General features: G+C 42.6%; 1 protein-coding gene across 1 annotated transcript; it reads left to right on the top strand.

Moving 5' to 3' along the window:
• The first annotated feature begins 9,955 nt into the window (after positions 1 to 9,955).
• LOC139062697 (uncharacterized) lies at positions 9,956 to 11,002 on the top strand. The gene has a single exon (XM_070544354.1). The coding sequence runs from the start codon at positions 9,988 to 9,990 to the stop codon at positions 10,609 to 10,611; it is 624 nt and encodes a 207-aa protein (XP_070400455.1). The 5' UTR covers positions 9,956 to 9,987; the 3' UTR covers positions 10,612 to 11,002.
• The last annotated feature ends 5,083 nt before the right edge of the window (positions 11,003 to 16,085 follow it).

Below are 16,085 nucleotides of genomic sequence, written 5' to 3'. Positions count from 1 at the left end.
AGGGAATCAAATCCTGCAGTGCCAGACGTGTTCCGCTGCTGAAGCCAGTGCATGTCCAGGCCCGTCTGAAGTTTGCCAGAGAGCACATGGATGATACAGCAGAGGATTGGGAGAATGTCATGTGGTCAGATGAAACCAAAGTAGAACTTTTTGGTATAAACTCAACTCATTGTGTTTGGAGGAAGAAGAATACTGAGTTGCATCCCAAGAACACCATACCTACTGTGAAGCATGGGGGTGGGAACATCATGCTTTGGGGCTGTTTTTCTGCTAAGGGGACAGGACGACTGATCCGTGTTAAGGACAGAATGAATGGGGCCATGTATCGTGAGATTCTGAGCCAAAACCTCCTTCCATCAGTGAGAGCTTTGAAGATGAAACGTGGCTGGGTCTTCCAACACGACAATGATCCAAAACACACCGCCCGGACAACAAAGGAGTGGCTCCGTAAGAAGCATTTGAAAGTCCTGGAGTGGCCTAGCCAGTCTCCAGACCTCAACCCCATAGAAAATCTGTGGAGGGAGTTGAAAGTCCCTGTTGCTCGACGACAGCCCCAAAACATCACTGCTCTCGAGAAGATCTGCATGGAGGAATGGGCCAAAATACCAGCTACTGTGTGTGCAAACCTGGTAAAGACCTATAGTCATCGTTGGACCTCTGTTATTGCCAACAAAGGTTATGTTACAAAGTATTGAGTTGATTTTTTGTTATTGACCAAATACTTATTTTCCACCCTGATTTACAAATAAATTCTTTAAAAATCCTGCCATGTGAATTCATGGATTTTTTTCACATTCTGTCTCTCACAGTTGAAGTGTACCTATGATGAAAATTACTGACCTCTGTCATCATTTTAAGTGGGAGAACTTGCACAATCGGTGGCTGACTAAATACTTTTTTGCCCCACTGTTACACCCAAATATCTAAAACTATGAACTTGCTCCAAAGGTTCCCTATATAATTTAAGCTCAATCTTAACATTTATTTTCTTTGTAAAGACCATACTTTTTGTTTTGTCCACCGAAAACTTCTTCTGCAAGTATTGAATGTTCCTTCCCCTTTTCCATAATATTCCATCATCTGCAAACAATGCTTTCCCAATATCATATCCTATCTCTTCAAACACATCATTGATCATAGTAAAAAATAGTACAGGACTGATCACACTTCCCTGTGGCGTCCCATTGTCAACTCTATAACCCTCTGACAATCTATCACCTATTTTTCTGAATGTATCTTACAAACAAAAAGTCCTGAATACAATCATATGGTCTTCCCCAGTGGCGGCTGGTGAAAAATATTTTTGGTGGGGCTGTGCTATTTTATTTTTAAACAAACTTGTGCTTTCTGAGCTTTGTGCACAACTTCACTATTTCCTGAATCAAGCACAGCTCTTTTATTTCCTGTCTTACATCATTGGACAAACTGATTAATCCAGGTGTGTCTGACTATTGGCACGCTGCCTTGTGGACCTAGGATGAAAAATACTGCATTAAATTGCACATAAAATAACATGACCATAAATGGTAAATAGGCAATGCAAGAGGCAAGTAACAAAAACATTTTGTTTAATTTCAACATTTGAGTGAACACGAAAAATTATGAGCAGGTCACTGTTACAGTAATGGTAGTAAACACTACTTAGACAAAATGCCAGAAATTTACACTGTTAGGACTTATGGAAAGTGGAAACACTTTCATAGGAAATAATGTCATCAGTATCCTCTTACAAATGTCATATTTCCCACTTCCCAAGCTGGGAAATTTGTTTGCTGTAGCAGAAGTGTAACAAGTAAAATGGAATCAGATTGATGTATGTACAAATTTACTTGAAATACACATTTACATGATTAAATATGTATAATAGGTATGTGTGTTGAAATTAGTTTTTACAGTTATTGCACATTAAACATGTTATTAAACAAATGTCCCGGTTTGTGGGACAACCAAGGATTTCTGATTCTGATTGTCTTGTTTACAGAAATGTAATGTACAGATTACCTCTGCACCCAGCTGCTGTTCTCCCTGTCCAAACGTCCTCCGTTTCTTTGTTGGCTGCTGCTGCACTGATGCGCTGCATTCCTCAGTCAGAGAATGAATGGAGTCCCCAATGAGACACAAGTTCCACATCCACCTTCTGTGGATCCCAGCCGTTTTGAATAACAAACACAGAAAGCAAAATAACGCATTAGCGTGATTGCATCCAGCTAGCCACTGCTTCCTGGTGTACCAATTTTGGGAGAATTGTCGTGTGTACAGTTTACCTCTCTCCTTGTCCTGCTGGCTTATCTTTACGTCGGGCTGATCTGGTCCAAGCTCTTTGACATTAAGTTTTTCCACCATAGTTCTCCTCTCGAACGGATACTGGAGAAGAGACCGAACTGAATTCAGTGGCTGCTGAGATCCGGTATCCATGTTGTAGGCTCACTGTCTATGTCTCCGTCACGACCAAAAACGTGCTGGAGTCGAGACTCTCCGAGTTCTACCGAACACCAACGAAAGCCTTGGCGGTAGCTCTATCGCCCATCATGCTTCTGAAACGTTCTGAAACAACGTCGACGCTGAATGGATACATTCCCATTCCTACCCTTTGATTTTCTTGTCAGCAATTGGACGACTGGTCTCGTCCTGTTTGGGCGATTGAAAAACAGCACACAGCCTCCACCGCTCGGCAGAGACCGGCAGAGATCGGCAGAGATCTATATATATATATATATATATATATATATATATATATATATATATATATATATATATATATGATTTATTTTTGTACAAAACACACAATTAACTTAGAATATGTGATTGTTAATTTTATTTATTTATTTTTTTAAATAAAAATTAAAAACACAGGGGAAACTGGGAGGGCGGCGCCCTATCGCCCTCTACTGGCCAGCCGCCACTGGTCTTCCCTAGCCCCAACTTTTTAAATTTAATCAGCAAGCCCTCCTTCCACACCATGTCATATGCTTTCTCAATATCAAAATAAACTATAACTAAACTCAATTTATTGTTTTGTGCTTTCCTAGTGTCATTTTGTTGTGTGGTGGGGTGAGTACTCTTCATCTCTATAACATCTTTGAGCTCTTCATTTCAGGAGAGGGAGCTCACCAGCTGCGGGGTATTAGCAATCAGCGGCAGCTGCAGCTTCTCAGGTCATTCGCAGCAGAGCTCTATTTAAGAGGAGAGGGAACCACTACACAGCGCTGGATGATTAACTACTCATGGTAGTATTTGGCCACTCGTTCTAGGTTGCTTGGTTTCTAAGTTGATAATTGGCTTAGAAAATCTCTTGGATTATTCTTGGACTCTTGTGTTGGATTTTTGGACCCAAGTTTTGTATCCTCTCTCCAGGATTACTGGACAATCTTCCCTGACGCTCTGGGTTTGTTGGATATGATCCTCTATCCGAGAAGCAGAACCTTACTGGATTACTCACCTGGAAAGAACCATACCTTCCTGGACTTCACGGTTCGCCTCTCCTCTTATTCCTCTGCCACCCTGCCTGGCTCTCTCTCCTGGACTCACCCCGTCACTCCACCTGCCCTCCTCGACCTCCTCCACCTGTAGAACTTGGACTCTCTCTGGCTCCAACCACTCTGGGTTTATTCCAGGGACTCCTTTTGTTAGATTCCTGAAATAAATCATTGTTTTGAACTTTCCACCCTGTCTTGTGATGATTCTTCATGTCGTGGGTTAAACACATTCTCAGGAACATGACACATTTTCCAAACTCACTATGGCGTCCATCATTCCTCTACCAGTCTTAAACCCATTTTGATATTTCATTAACAAATTCCTACTTCCTAAATAATCATTTAAACTATCCGTAATCATTCTTTCCATTACTTTACCTATATGAGGTGTTAAAGCTATCGGCCTATAGTTCTCCGGATCACTTGGATCTTTCCCAGGTTTAATTATCGGAATTATTACTGCCTCTTTCCAATTTTTGGGTAATTCTCCTTTTTCCCGGACTTTATTATATAACTCCAACAGCCTTCCCTTCATCTTATCCCCTAAATGTTTAAGCATCTTATATCATCCTTACTAGACGACGTCACTTTAGTTCTCCCCATCGCTCGCTCTAGTTCAAAAATTGTAAATGGAGCATCAATTGTCAGTCTCCGTCCACCATCATCTTCAACAATATTGGTCCTTCTGGTTTCTTCTCTTCTCCATCTATCTTCCGACAAATTATCATCACTATTAATTTTTATAAAAGTTTTAGCCAACATTTCAGCTTTCTCTTCATTGCTAACAGCAACCTCTACACCTTGAGAAACGGGTATCTAAACTTTCTTTAAACCCCCTTCATTTTCCTAATCATACCCCAAACATCACTTACAGATGTAGTTCTTCCTATTTTATCACAAAACCCTCTCCAGTTTTCCCTTTTCGCTCTCTTAACCACTCTTCAGCCTGTAATCTTTTATATTTCAACAAACTGTCAAAATTATGAGACTTTCTCAAAACTTTCATACTTTTATTTCTCTCCTTAATTGCCTTTTAAAATTGTTCATTGCACCATGGAACATTCTTCTTCATAGTCACTTTTCTTTTAGGAATAGTAACGTCCGCCGCTTCAATTATCACTCTCCTAAAAACCTGTTCCACCATGTCTATATCCTCTTCTATATTAACCCTTCCATTCTCTTCTTCACACATAATTCTAAATTTATCCCAATCAGTTTTCTTAAATACCAAATGACCAACACTTTTGTCCAGATATACTGCCTTACTCCTATAAAGTTTTGTATAAATTATATAATGATCACTCCCCAGATTACGTTCCCGAACTTCCCAATTACAGTTTCCCGCTAATGCATTCGACACTATTGTTAGATCTATAGCCGAGGTTTTACCCGTATTTACGTTCATCCTCGTCCCTCTACCATCATTTAAACAGACTAAATTCATATCCTCCATGAACTCTTCAGTGACTTCCCCATTCTGATCCTCCTTAAGTCCTCCCCACAAAGAACTAAGAGAATTAAAATCCCCACACATTACCACCTGATCATAATTCCCTTCCAGAATCAATTTAAGCTTAGTAATATCTAATTTTTTGCATGGATTATAATAATTGACTATAAACAACTTATTATTGACATACAATTCTATCCCTATATATTCTTCATCAGTTCCTATTTTAATTATTCTATAATTCAGATTAACATGAATAAAAGTAGCACAACCTCCTCCAATTCCATCTTCCCTATCACATCTTATTATTGCGTATGGATATAATTTAAATTCAAATTTTTTATTTAACCAAGTTTCTTGAACACAAATATCTGGTTTCTCCAACAATTCATTAATATAGCTTTTAAATTCTTTTCCGTTAGCAATCAAACTCCTAGCATTCCATTGTAAAATCCCAACCATTCACTACCCCAACCCTTCTTGACTGGAACTCGCACTAAGGTTGTTCCTGACCTCCTCCCATGACAACTCAGTAACGTCCAGATGCTGAACAGCTGCTTTCACAATGACTAGTATCCTTTCCGTTTTTGATTTTGTTTCCATTGTTGCATTTAAAGTAGTGGTAATGCCCCCCTCAGAGTCTTACTCCACCCACGTATCAATTTTAAAAACTGCAACATTAGTAGGCGTTGCCTGGAGGACCGAGAGGGCAGAGCCGCGGTAGTGACGAAGACGATGGCTAACTAGACGAAGCTAGCTCCCTTCACTCTGAGCGGTTATTAGAAGTGGGGGACGTTTCTCCCCCTCCTTACCCAGACACTCGAGAAGAAAGGGACCAAGTCTATTTGGAGGAGACAAGCGGACCTGAGCCTTATTGTTTTGAGCTTGTGAGTTGCCTGAAATTACCGGAACCGACCCAACAGAACCAGCTCTGAATGGTAAGTAGCCGTTGGCCATAGCATCAGATTAGCTGCAGGGTTTGGCTCCACGGCCCTAGAGCTAGTATTCAGGATGTTTTAGAGGTGTATCTGCTTCAACACACCTGGTTTTAATCAGCAACAAATAGCTGAGCTGCTTAACAGCTAATCTAACCTGTTAAAGCAGGAAAACCACTGAAACGTGCTGGATAGCAGCTCTCCAGGAGCCCTGGGCTCAAGTTACAGTCTGCTGCATAGAAAGTTGTGAAAATACCCCATGAGAAAATTATTCCGTAATGTGTTCAGCCCACTAAAACTGCCCTGATTTCATTATTTATTTACTGATACTAGCTGCTCTTGGTTGCAGGTGATCCTCTGGTGTCTGCAGCTGGTCTCTGCTGGTGTCGTCAGGATCAGGAGCTTCCAGAAGAATGTGCCTTTCAATGACTCTTTCCCCCTTATTTGTTATATTAATTAAATAAATCTCAATTTATATATTTCCTGTTTTTGTTCATGTCCATAAATACTTAAACATGCTTGAAATGAAAAGGAGCTTTTAACAGTGAGGTACTAGTTTAATTCATCACAATAGAGCTAGTTAAACATGCAACAATGTGATAATTCAATTAATGTAATTTAGAAATATCCATTAAAATATCAAAACTGGAATCAAAATGAGATATTTGGCAGCACAAAAAACTTGTCAAACACAATATTTATTATCATAATTGTAGGCAGACAGGAGACAGAGCTGATGGAGGTTCTCAGTCATCGAAGGATGGCTGAAGGCTTTCCAGGAACAGGAGATGTGGTGTTGTCTCTTCTCTCTCTATTCTGCCAGATGAGCTGATGGGTTACAGGTGTGTGAGGACATCCTCATGCTGTCATAACTAGGTGACAGGAGTTATCAGGTGATCAGCCAGGCTAATGATGAGATGCAGAAAGAAAACAAATCCAGGACAGTGTACAATATGTGGTGTTGCTCACCTTATGTGCTCTTATAGAGTATTAACGTGTGCCTGCCTCATGGTGTAGAGTCCATATTTTGCTGAGTGTCCTGCAATAATGCAGGTTATTAGTTAATTTACTTTTGATAGCAAAAACAAAATATTTATGTAAAAGGTGAATCAGCTCACACGTCACCACCAAGTGTCACAGGGCCAGAATCAGTAGCCTCCTTCATGATGTCATGATGTAATCACATACTATTTTAATTGTTAATATCTTAAAAATTCTGAAATGTTTTAATTTTTATTGTTTACATAGAAGATTATTAAAAATAATTCACCTTTGCTACGCCGGTAAGGCTTCACGTCAGCCTGGACAAGTGCATTCTTGCAGCTAAATCAGTCTGACAGCCAGTGTCTTGGGTAGATTTAGCCTGAAAAAAAAATAGAAGCACATTGTTGTTGGGAGTTTATAAAGTCAGATAATATACAAAAGAAACTGTCCTATAAAGGCGCTTTATAACATTCCTTGTGTGTGATCGTTGTTATAACGTCACATATGATGTGGAGAGCCTGAAATGCGACCTCCTGAACAGAATTTCTCACGGAACCGGGTCACAAGCTGGATTTCACGCTGTAATGCTGTCTGTCAACTAGTGCTGCGTCAGTTAGAGTCACTGTTGCAGAATTACCGACTGACACAAAAACAACCCGAATTTTCTCAGAGTCTGACAGTAATAGTCATGTGGACCGTTTTGTTGGCCAGGGCTTCGAGACATGTTCCGATTCGCCGCTGATTCTAACCTTACATCCTGTTCCACATTTTGTGAACTTGACAAATCGGCCCGAAGGCAGCGCAGGCTGATATTAGCTAAATGGAGTGAACCACGTCTCTCAAACTTTGCATTTAGGTAGGGAATTGTCTTTAGAAGATGTCAAAACTTTTATTTAGCTTACTCACCTCAGACTGGAGCCCATCATGGTGGGGGAGCAGAGTCGGTGGGCTGCATCTAAATTGCGGAAGAGCCACGGTGGGCACAGCCTCCCTCTTCAAACGGAGACGTGCAGAATCGCGGGTAAAATGCTGGTTGCAAACTACAGCACCAGGCGGGAGCTGACTGTTTTCCAGACACCGATTGCGCGCAACCACTGGCGCCTAATTTCTAAGTCCAGCAGAAAGGAGTGCATCCCCACAGAGCCACCGCAACCATACTACACTACACCTTCTCACCATGCTAACACGATATGGAGCACTAAACCCGAACTACTTTCCTAATTACACTAACAGTCAAACACTAACTAAACTACACTATCCAACAGCTAAACTTAACACTAAATAAGTATGTATAACACTAAAAGCTATGCTAAAGACTAGGATATGCTAATGCTATACGCTAACGCTGAACTACGGCTAGCCGTCCTGCACTCGCTTGCAAATCCAACTCCCAACTCGCCACAAGGCGTGGCCGAGACGCTCGACGCTTTTATAACTTTGACACAGAGCTGCTACGTAGTACTCTACTGGTTTACGTAGTATCTTACTCTTTAGCCATTGGCTAAAATTTATTTAAAATGACTCAAATTCTATGTTTTAAGCTGAAAGTGGAGCTATACTGTGGTATTTAGGCTGAATTTTTAATTTTTAAAGAAAATGCACCAAAATGCTAAAATAATGAATACACACATTTAAAACACTATTAGACACTCATTTGTACAGTTCATCAGCAAAAAAAAAGTTAATTTAGACGTTACTTGCTCTTTAATACTCCTGCAATGAAAGTCACTAATTTCTTAACATCTATCCACACTTTCCCGACCTGTCCAGATCCTTGAGCTGAATCTTGTGGCATTGTGTCATTCATTCTCACTGGAGCCTCTCCCACCAATTTAACTGCTTCTGCATAAGAAACTTTACTTTGAACTTTTGTACGTTGTATCTGAGTTTCCCTCCTCATCACCAGGCAACCCGCATAAGCCGCACTATGTTCCCCCGCAGTTACAACACTTTGGTTTTGTTCTATTACTGCATTCTGTCACACAACCTCCCTCTCAGCCGTCAACCTCCTCTAGGGAGGCACTGCAGAGCCGCTCAGACTCCATTACCTAACATCCCCAGCGCCAGGCTTCCGTTTCACGTCACCTGCCAAATCTATATAAGGAAGTGCCGCACAACGCCGACTCACTCAGTCATCGTTGTAACCGAACCTAACCTAGAGTCCAAACCAGATCAGCTCAGATCACGAAGCCTGTTCAGATCAGACCAGCCAGATCTCAGAATCATGCCTGTTCTTAAAGATCAGCCTCAGACGAGGAGTCGCCGTGTTCAGCTGTGTCACCATACAGCTGCGCACCCGGCTCCCAGATTAAACAGCGTGTCCATTCAACCCGGCGTCAGTCACTCTGCGCTTGGGTTAAAAGCCACGCCACATCCAAACTCTAGCCAAGCTCGAGTCACCCCGTTACACATTCCTCAAAGCTATGTTCTTCTCCACATCTTGGGCATCTCTTCCGTCCTTTACACACATTTGCCGTATGTCCAAATCTTTGACAGTTGAAGCATCTAATCGGCTTCGGAATGTACTCCCTCACTGTGTCTGACATGCAGCCTAAAAACACTCTATATGGTAGAACGTCACCCTGAAATTCAATCAGCACAGAATCCTTTTCTTTCTTTGATCCATCTCGAAATTCTGTAAATCTCTTAGCATCTTTCACTTTTGCTCCTTTGAAATTGGCTTTTATTTCCCCAACTGAAACATCCACCGGCATTCCCCAAATCACCCCTCTAGGTCCCATTCCACTCATCCCCCCCTTACTCACACTGATTAAGCTTGGTTTATGCTTGACACATTTACTTTCCGCTTGGTGATGCGGCTCGCGGACGGAACGCGCTTCACAACTTGCAGCGTGTATGGTTCATGCGGCTTGTCCCTGCGGAGAGCCAATATTCTCCCAAACTGTAGGGGGCAGCATGGAGCTCTACGGCATGCATCCAACACTACACCATAGTAGAAGTAAAAATTACTGTACTTTACAACATGGCGACACCACGGATGAGACGTGCGAGGTTATTACTTGAAGAGGAAGAAATTGTATGTTTACTATTGCTACGCAGCAGACGACGAAGGAGATGGTCCACTCGTCCATAAAACCAAAGTAGACGAGACGAAGGTGAATATAGTTCACTTGTGAGACCCATGCGTGGAATCGATGAACAGTCACATTTCAAGTACTTCCGCATGTCTGCCAATAGATTTGACGACTTGTTGCATCGTATTCGACCACATATTAACCACGCAGCGACCCACAGTAGCCCTGTGAAGCTGGAAGAAAGACTTGCTGACACGCTTCGTGTGCTTGCATCAGGAAACAGCCAGCAAAGCGTGGCACAGAGCTACAGGCTAGGATCCACTACAGTCCCCCTCATTGTTACTGAAGTCTGTGAGGCACTTTGGTCGGCGTTGTGCAGTGATTCCGTCTCATTACCTGACAAAAACAAGTGGGCAGACATCTCCCAGGAATTCTGGCATGTTTGGAATTTCCCAAATTGTTTGGGTTGCGTGGATGGAAAACACGTGATCATAAAAGCACCACCAAATGCAGGGAGTGATTTTTTCAACTACAAAGGAGCTCATTCCCTCGTGCTCATGGCTGTGTGTGATGCTAACTATAGATTTTGCATGGTGGACATAGGGGCATATGGGCGAGAGAGTGATGGTGGAGTTTTTCAGGAGCAGCCTGCTCCATGGAACCCTGGACCTACCGCCCCCGGCCAACCTGCCTGGTTCCACAACTACTGTTCCAAACGTGTTCCTAGGTGATGCGGCCTTCCCTCTCCACCAAAACCTGATGCGGCCTTTTCCAGGTATGTTATTGTTAGGATGTGATAGGATAAAGATTTCTTTAATTGGGATTATTATATAACCTAATCTTTTAACTTGCAGGAATAAACCTTGATGACACACAGCGGATTTACAACTACCGCCACTCACGTGCCAGGAGGGTGATAGAGAACAGCTTTGGCATCCTGGCAGCCCGATGGCGGATCCTGAGACAACCAATCGACTTCCACCCTGAAAAAACTGTTAAAGTTGTGAAGGCCTGTGTGGCTTTACACAATTACCTGAGCAGCACTGATGCTGCCAACACCCCAGCCACCCACTACATCCCACCCAGGTTCTCCAGCATGAGCAACTCGGGCTTCAATTTCAGCCAGAAATGACTTTAAGTCATTCTTCCTGTCACCGCAAGGACTTGTACCTTGGCAGGAAAGCGTGCTTTTCACGTTGAGAGGATGGTTTGGACCCAAAATGCAGTAACCCAGGATGACACGAGGCAGAAGTGGATATGAAGTAAAAATCCTTTTATTTAGGAGGCTGGGCTTAAATCCAAAGGCAAACCAGAAGCTCTTTCATGAGCAAGATCAGGAGAATACTCGAGATGGACAAAACAACACTGACAACGACAATGAACCGACAAGACACAGAGACAAGACAGGGCTTAAATACACTGGGGCATAATGGGAGGCAGATGAGCTGCAGGTGTGTGGAGTGTGGGGGGAGGACCAGGTGAAAGCAATGACTAATCAGGGAAGAAACTAACATGACCTAAGAGTGAACCTAAAAACAGAAAAGCAACCATATAACTAAAATTCTAAAGGGAATGAGAACTACAAAAACTGGTGGGACAAAACGTATTAAAGAGAATAAAAATGAAAAGCTGAAACTATAAACACTGCAGAGGATGACTGGCTGCAGAGGGGTGACTGGAGAAGACTAAAGGGCACATGAGGGCGCTATGAAACACAAAAGGAGAACCTGGAGTGGGAACTTGAGGGGCTGGGGAACAAAGGGACACAGAACATGACAGTGCTAAGAAGAGGTACCCTGAATGAAGCCTCACGTCTGGTCTGAATCATGTGTCTGCAGATGAAAGGGCATTTTCAATTCTGCAGTCAGTTTATTCAGTTCTCTAGGCAACAATGAATAGAGCTCAACTGCGTTAAATCACACCATTTATTGTGTACAAGGTAAACTTAAATGACAGTCACATGAAAAAATAAACCATAAAAAAAATCTACTGTGAATTGTTTGTCTCTATCGCTTCATACAGCAGCTGGCAGATTTTAAACTGGACAGACATTTTCTTTTGGGATGGCATTTTCCCCAGCAAGTCAGCAACAACATGTCCAAATCTAATATCTTCAGTGTCATTTAGGACAGCTTTGTCATGCTCAATCCTGTCGAGCCTTTTGAGCAACACGTCATCCATCTTCTTCCTCCTCTTTGGTGCTGGGCCTGGACTCATTAAGACGCTGGTTAAACCTGAACAGAAAAGCAGTTTTGTAAATATTTTAAAATAAATTTCCAATTAACTAAGTGTAAGTACAACTGCACGTACCACCACTGGATCCTGGAGAGGAGAAGACCTTTTCCATTGGACAACTGTTGGAAAACGTGTCTTGGAGGGTGCGTGGGCATGTTGTGCTGATTTCAGATGAACTGGAGATGGCATTGGGACAGGGGAGGGTGGGGAATCAGACTGGAGGAGATCTGCCTCTGATTGTGGTTCCTCCTCAACCTTTAAAATAAATAAAATAAAATTAACATATACTTGTTTTATTGAAGCCGTTTGTTATTCAACATTAACAGAAAAAAATATTAAGTCTTTCTATGAATCCTGTGATCAGACACATTTCTTAAACCTTCACAGAAAAATAACTACTTACCACGGCTGACGTCACGTTGGTCTCTGTTGCTCTATGTTTTATGTGAGTTGAGAGCCAACTCAGCTCTTGTAGAATTGGTGGAGTGTTGTGGTTTCCACCAGGATCTCCGCTTTTCCCTTTGTTCCCCTTCCTTGCCTTCACATATCGGTCCCTGATGTTTTTCCAGCATTTTTTAACAGCGTCCTCGTCTTTTCCGACAGTGCGAGCTATTTCTCTCCAAGAATTATTAACAACATGTTGATCACGGTGATCTCTGAGAGCTGAATCATACAAATGTCTGTATTTACCAACCTCTGCCATACTAGTTCTTGCCGGTCCGCCATGTTTTTTCGCGTCTGACCGTCCGCGTGGTTAGAAAATTTCCTAGGTGCGCGTTGCGGAAATTTTGGGCCGTGTGGATGCATGGTTGTTAAAATGACGCAACTTTTCAGCGCAGAGCCGTGCGGACCTCGCGGACGCGTCAAGCATAAACCAACCTTTACTTTATGTTTTCCCACCTCTCTTATTTTACAGGCCTTCTCTCTCTGATCTTCAGTTTTACAAACAACCAGCAAATTTCCATCCCTCAAAACTTTAGCCAGTTTTATGTCTCCTACTTGATTTTTTAAGATAGACGTTAGCTTAACTGGGTTCACCATGTTCACCCCATTTCCCTCACCGAACCTCAATATGATTTTGAACCCTCCTCCTTCATCAGCACTTTCACTCGACACAACCCTTCTTTGTTTCCTAGGACCATCGTCAGCCGAGTTGTAACTCCTCTTTCCCTCCATCGACTCCCGCCGAAATCTCAACTCTAAATTACTGTCTTCGCTCTCACAGTCCCCCATGTCTCCCCACTCCTTCTCATTCACCAAACAGCCGCGCCTACCCGCCATTGATTTCCGTTCGACCAAGGTCCACCCGGCCGGCGGGAACGTTTCACTGCCACCTCCCGGCACGTTCCAATCCGACCAGCCAGCTGAGTCAGCTCAAGCTCGCCTCCCAGACTGCTGAAGGCACAGCCTTTCTATCCAGGTGTTGGTAATCAGCAGGATTCGGCTCAGCTGTGCTCCTCAGCAGCCTGGAAGAGAGGAGAGGAGGGGCGGTGTCGGCTGATCACCGGGGCTGGGTGATCCTGGCTCCTGGATCTCACTGGCCAGGCTGGTAGCCGTAACACTTTTAAAATTAAACAAAACAAGATGTTGTATCTAAGGATACATCAATGTTTTTTTGTTTCATATCAAACTGTCAATGAGTATTTTTTTCTGTTCTGCTGTCACAATGGTAATAAGTTCATAACGTTGTAGTTGAGTTGAGGTTAAAGATGATGACAAACAAAGATGAAAAACAAGTTCACTCTTGAGTTACAGGGGGAGAGACTCCAGCAACCATAGTTAAATGTTTACCTGGGGCCAGAGCGGGCGACATTAAATCTTATCTGAAACTGCTGGCTAAGGATAAGCGTAATTACAGTAAGATTGTGATTCACGCTGGCGGTAACGACACCCGGTTACGCCAATCGGAGGTCACTAAAATTAATGTTGCTTCGGTGTGTAAGTTTGCCAAAACAATGTTGGACTCGGTCATTTTCTCTGGCCCCCTGCCTGATCGGACCAGTGACGACATGTTTAGCCGCATGCTGTCCTTCAACCGCTGGCTGTCTAGGTGGTGTCCTGAAAACAACGTGGGCTACATTGATATTGGAAAACTTTTTGGGGAAAACCTGGTCTGATGCGGAGAGACGGCATCCATCCCTCTTTGGATGGTGCAGCTCTTCTTTCTAGGAGCATGGCCAGTTTTATTAGTCCTCCATGACAACCCAGGGTCCAGACCAGGAAGCAGAGTCGTAGTTTAACCCACCCCTCTGCAGCTTCTGTACTGTTACCCACCCACTACCCCATACAGACAGTGTCCTGCCCACGGCCAAAACCACACAGATTAAATATCAGGCTTAATAAAGCAAATCATGGAAATCTCATAAATATTAGAACAAACTCAACTGAGCAGAAAACTAGAAAAATTAAATGTGGGTTGTTGAACATTAGATCCATTTTTTCTAAGACTTTGTTAGTTAATGACTTGATTTGTGATAATCAGATCTCTTTGCTCTCTCTCACAGAATCCTGGCTGCAGCAAGAGGACTATGTTAGCTTAAACGAGTCGACTCCTTCAAATTATTTAAATCATCATATTGCTCGAAGTACAGGGCGAGGAGGAGGAGTAGCAACCAGTAGCGGGTTCAGACAATGGATGGATGGGTGGGATAAACTTCCACTGTGATGCTGACGATACTCAGTTACCGTATGTCTGTCCATAAATTCTGATGAATCTAATCGGTTGGGTAGATTACAGGCTTGTGTTGAAGCCATAAAAAATGGGATGACTCAAAAATTTCTGCTTTTAAATCAAGACAAGACTGAAATTCTCATCTTTGGACCTGAAATTCAGAAAAACAAACTGCTTAGTCAATCACCTGACCTGATCGGCATTAAATTAGTCTCCGAGAACAAAGTAAGGATCCTTGGTGTTATCTTTGACCAGGACATGTCATTCAAATCCCAGGTTAAACAGGTTTGTAGGATTAGATGCATCCTTTCATAGAGTGATGCTGAAAAACTAGTTCATGCATTTATAACATCAAGACTAGACTACTGAGCCAGGATCTTCTGGAGGTTTATTTGTGTTAAAAGGGAGTTTTCCTTTCCACTGTCGCTACATGCTTTCTTAGTATGAGAATTGCTGTAAAGACTGACACTAGTCAGTGACTCGATGCATCCTGCTGGGTTCCTTATTTAGGAAACTTTTCACTGATTGGCTTAACGACCTGTACTGTATTGATGTTTACTGTGTGAAGAGCCTTGAGATGACTCTTGTCGTGATGTGGCGCTATATAAATAAACAGAATTGAACTGAAAATAATAAATCTTTAAACAAGTCCTTTTAGCCTCCTCTGTTGGTATGGAGGTATTTCATTTATGTCTCAGAACCAATTCCCAGAGACTGGGCTGATATTCCTGGAGCGTTCTTCAAGTTGAGGAAAAGAGATTTATTCACAATGTGACGGATCTAGAGTTCACACTCATCAAACTGGAGAGCACACTCCTTATTCTATATGCCACCTATGATGTTTGGTCTTTGTTGAAAAACATGCAAAGCCTCTTGGGTGGTCTGGATTGAATGAATATTCAGCCAAAGGTCCAGGAGGCTCCAGATCTGGTTTTGTTCTGTCATTTAGGGAATCGTAGCTGGAACAAGATGATTCCCTAAACCAGAGGACAAAACTGACTCCAGACCAGGTCTGTACCCTCCTGGACCTCTGACTTTCCACCACCTATTTCAAATACAATAAGAAGTTTTACCAGCAGAAACATGGATGTGCCATGGGCTCCCCAGTATCAACTATAGTCACCAACATCTACATGTAGGAAGTGGAAACCAGAGCACTGAACGACTACAATGGAACAACACCAGGTCACTGCAGGTACGTGGACCACCTTCAGCAGCACACGGTCCATTATACTGTATTCTTACATCACAGTTAAGCAAAGTTATTTAATTCATCTTCAGAAAGTCACAAACTGCATA

Source organism: Nothobranchius furzeri, chromosome 14, assembly GCF_043380555.1.
Source record: "Nothobranchius furzeri strain GRZ-AD chromosome 14, NfurGRZ-RIMD1, whole genome shotgun sequence".
NCBI classification, from domain to species: Eukaryota; Metazoa; Chordata; class Actinopteri; order Cyprinodontiformes; family Nothobranchiidae; genus Nothobranchius; species Nothobranchius furzeri.
The sequence above is the reverse complement of the archived record's forward strand: the minus strand, read 5'-3'. Positions and strand labels throughout refer to the sequence as shown.

Coding starts and splice junctions, on each gene's coding strand:
- LOC139062697 (XM_070544354.1), top strand. CDS start 9,988: ATGCGTGGAATCGATGAACAGTCACATTTCAAGTACTTCCGCATGTCT.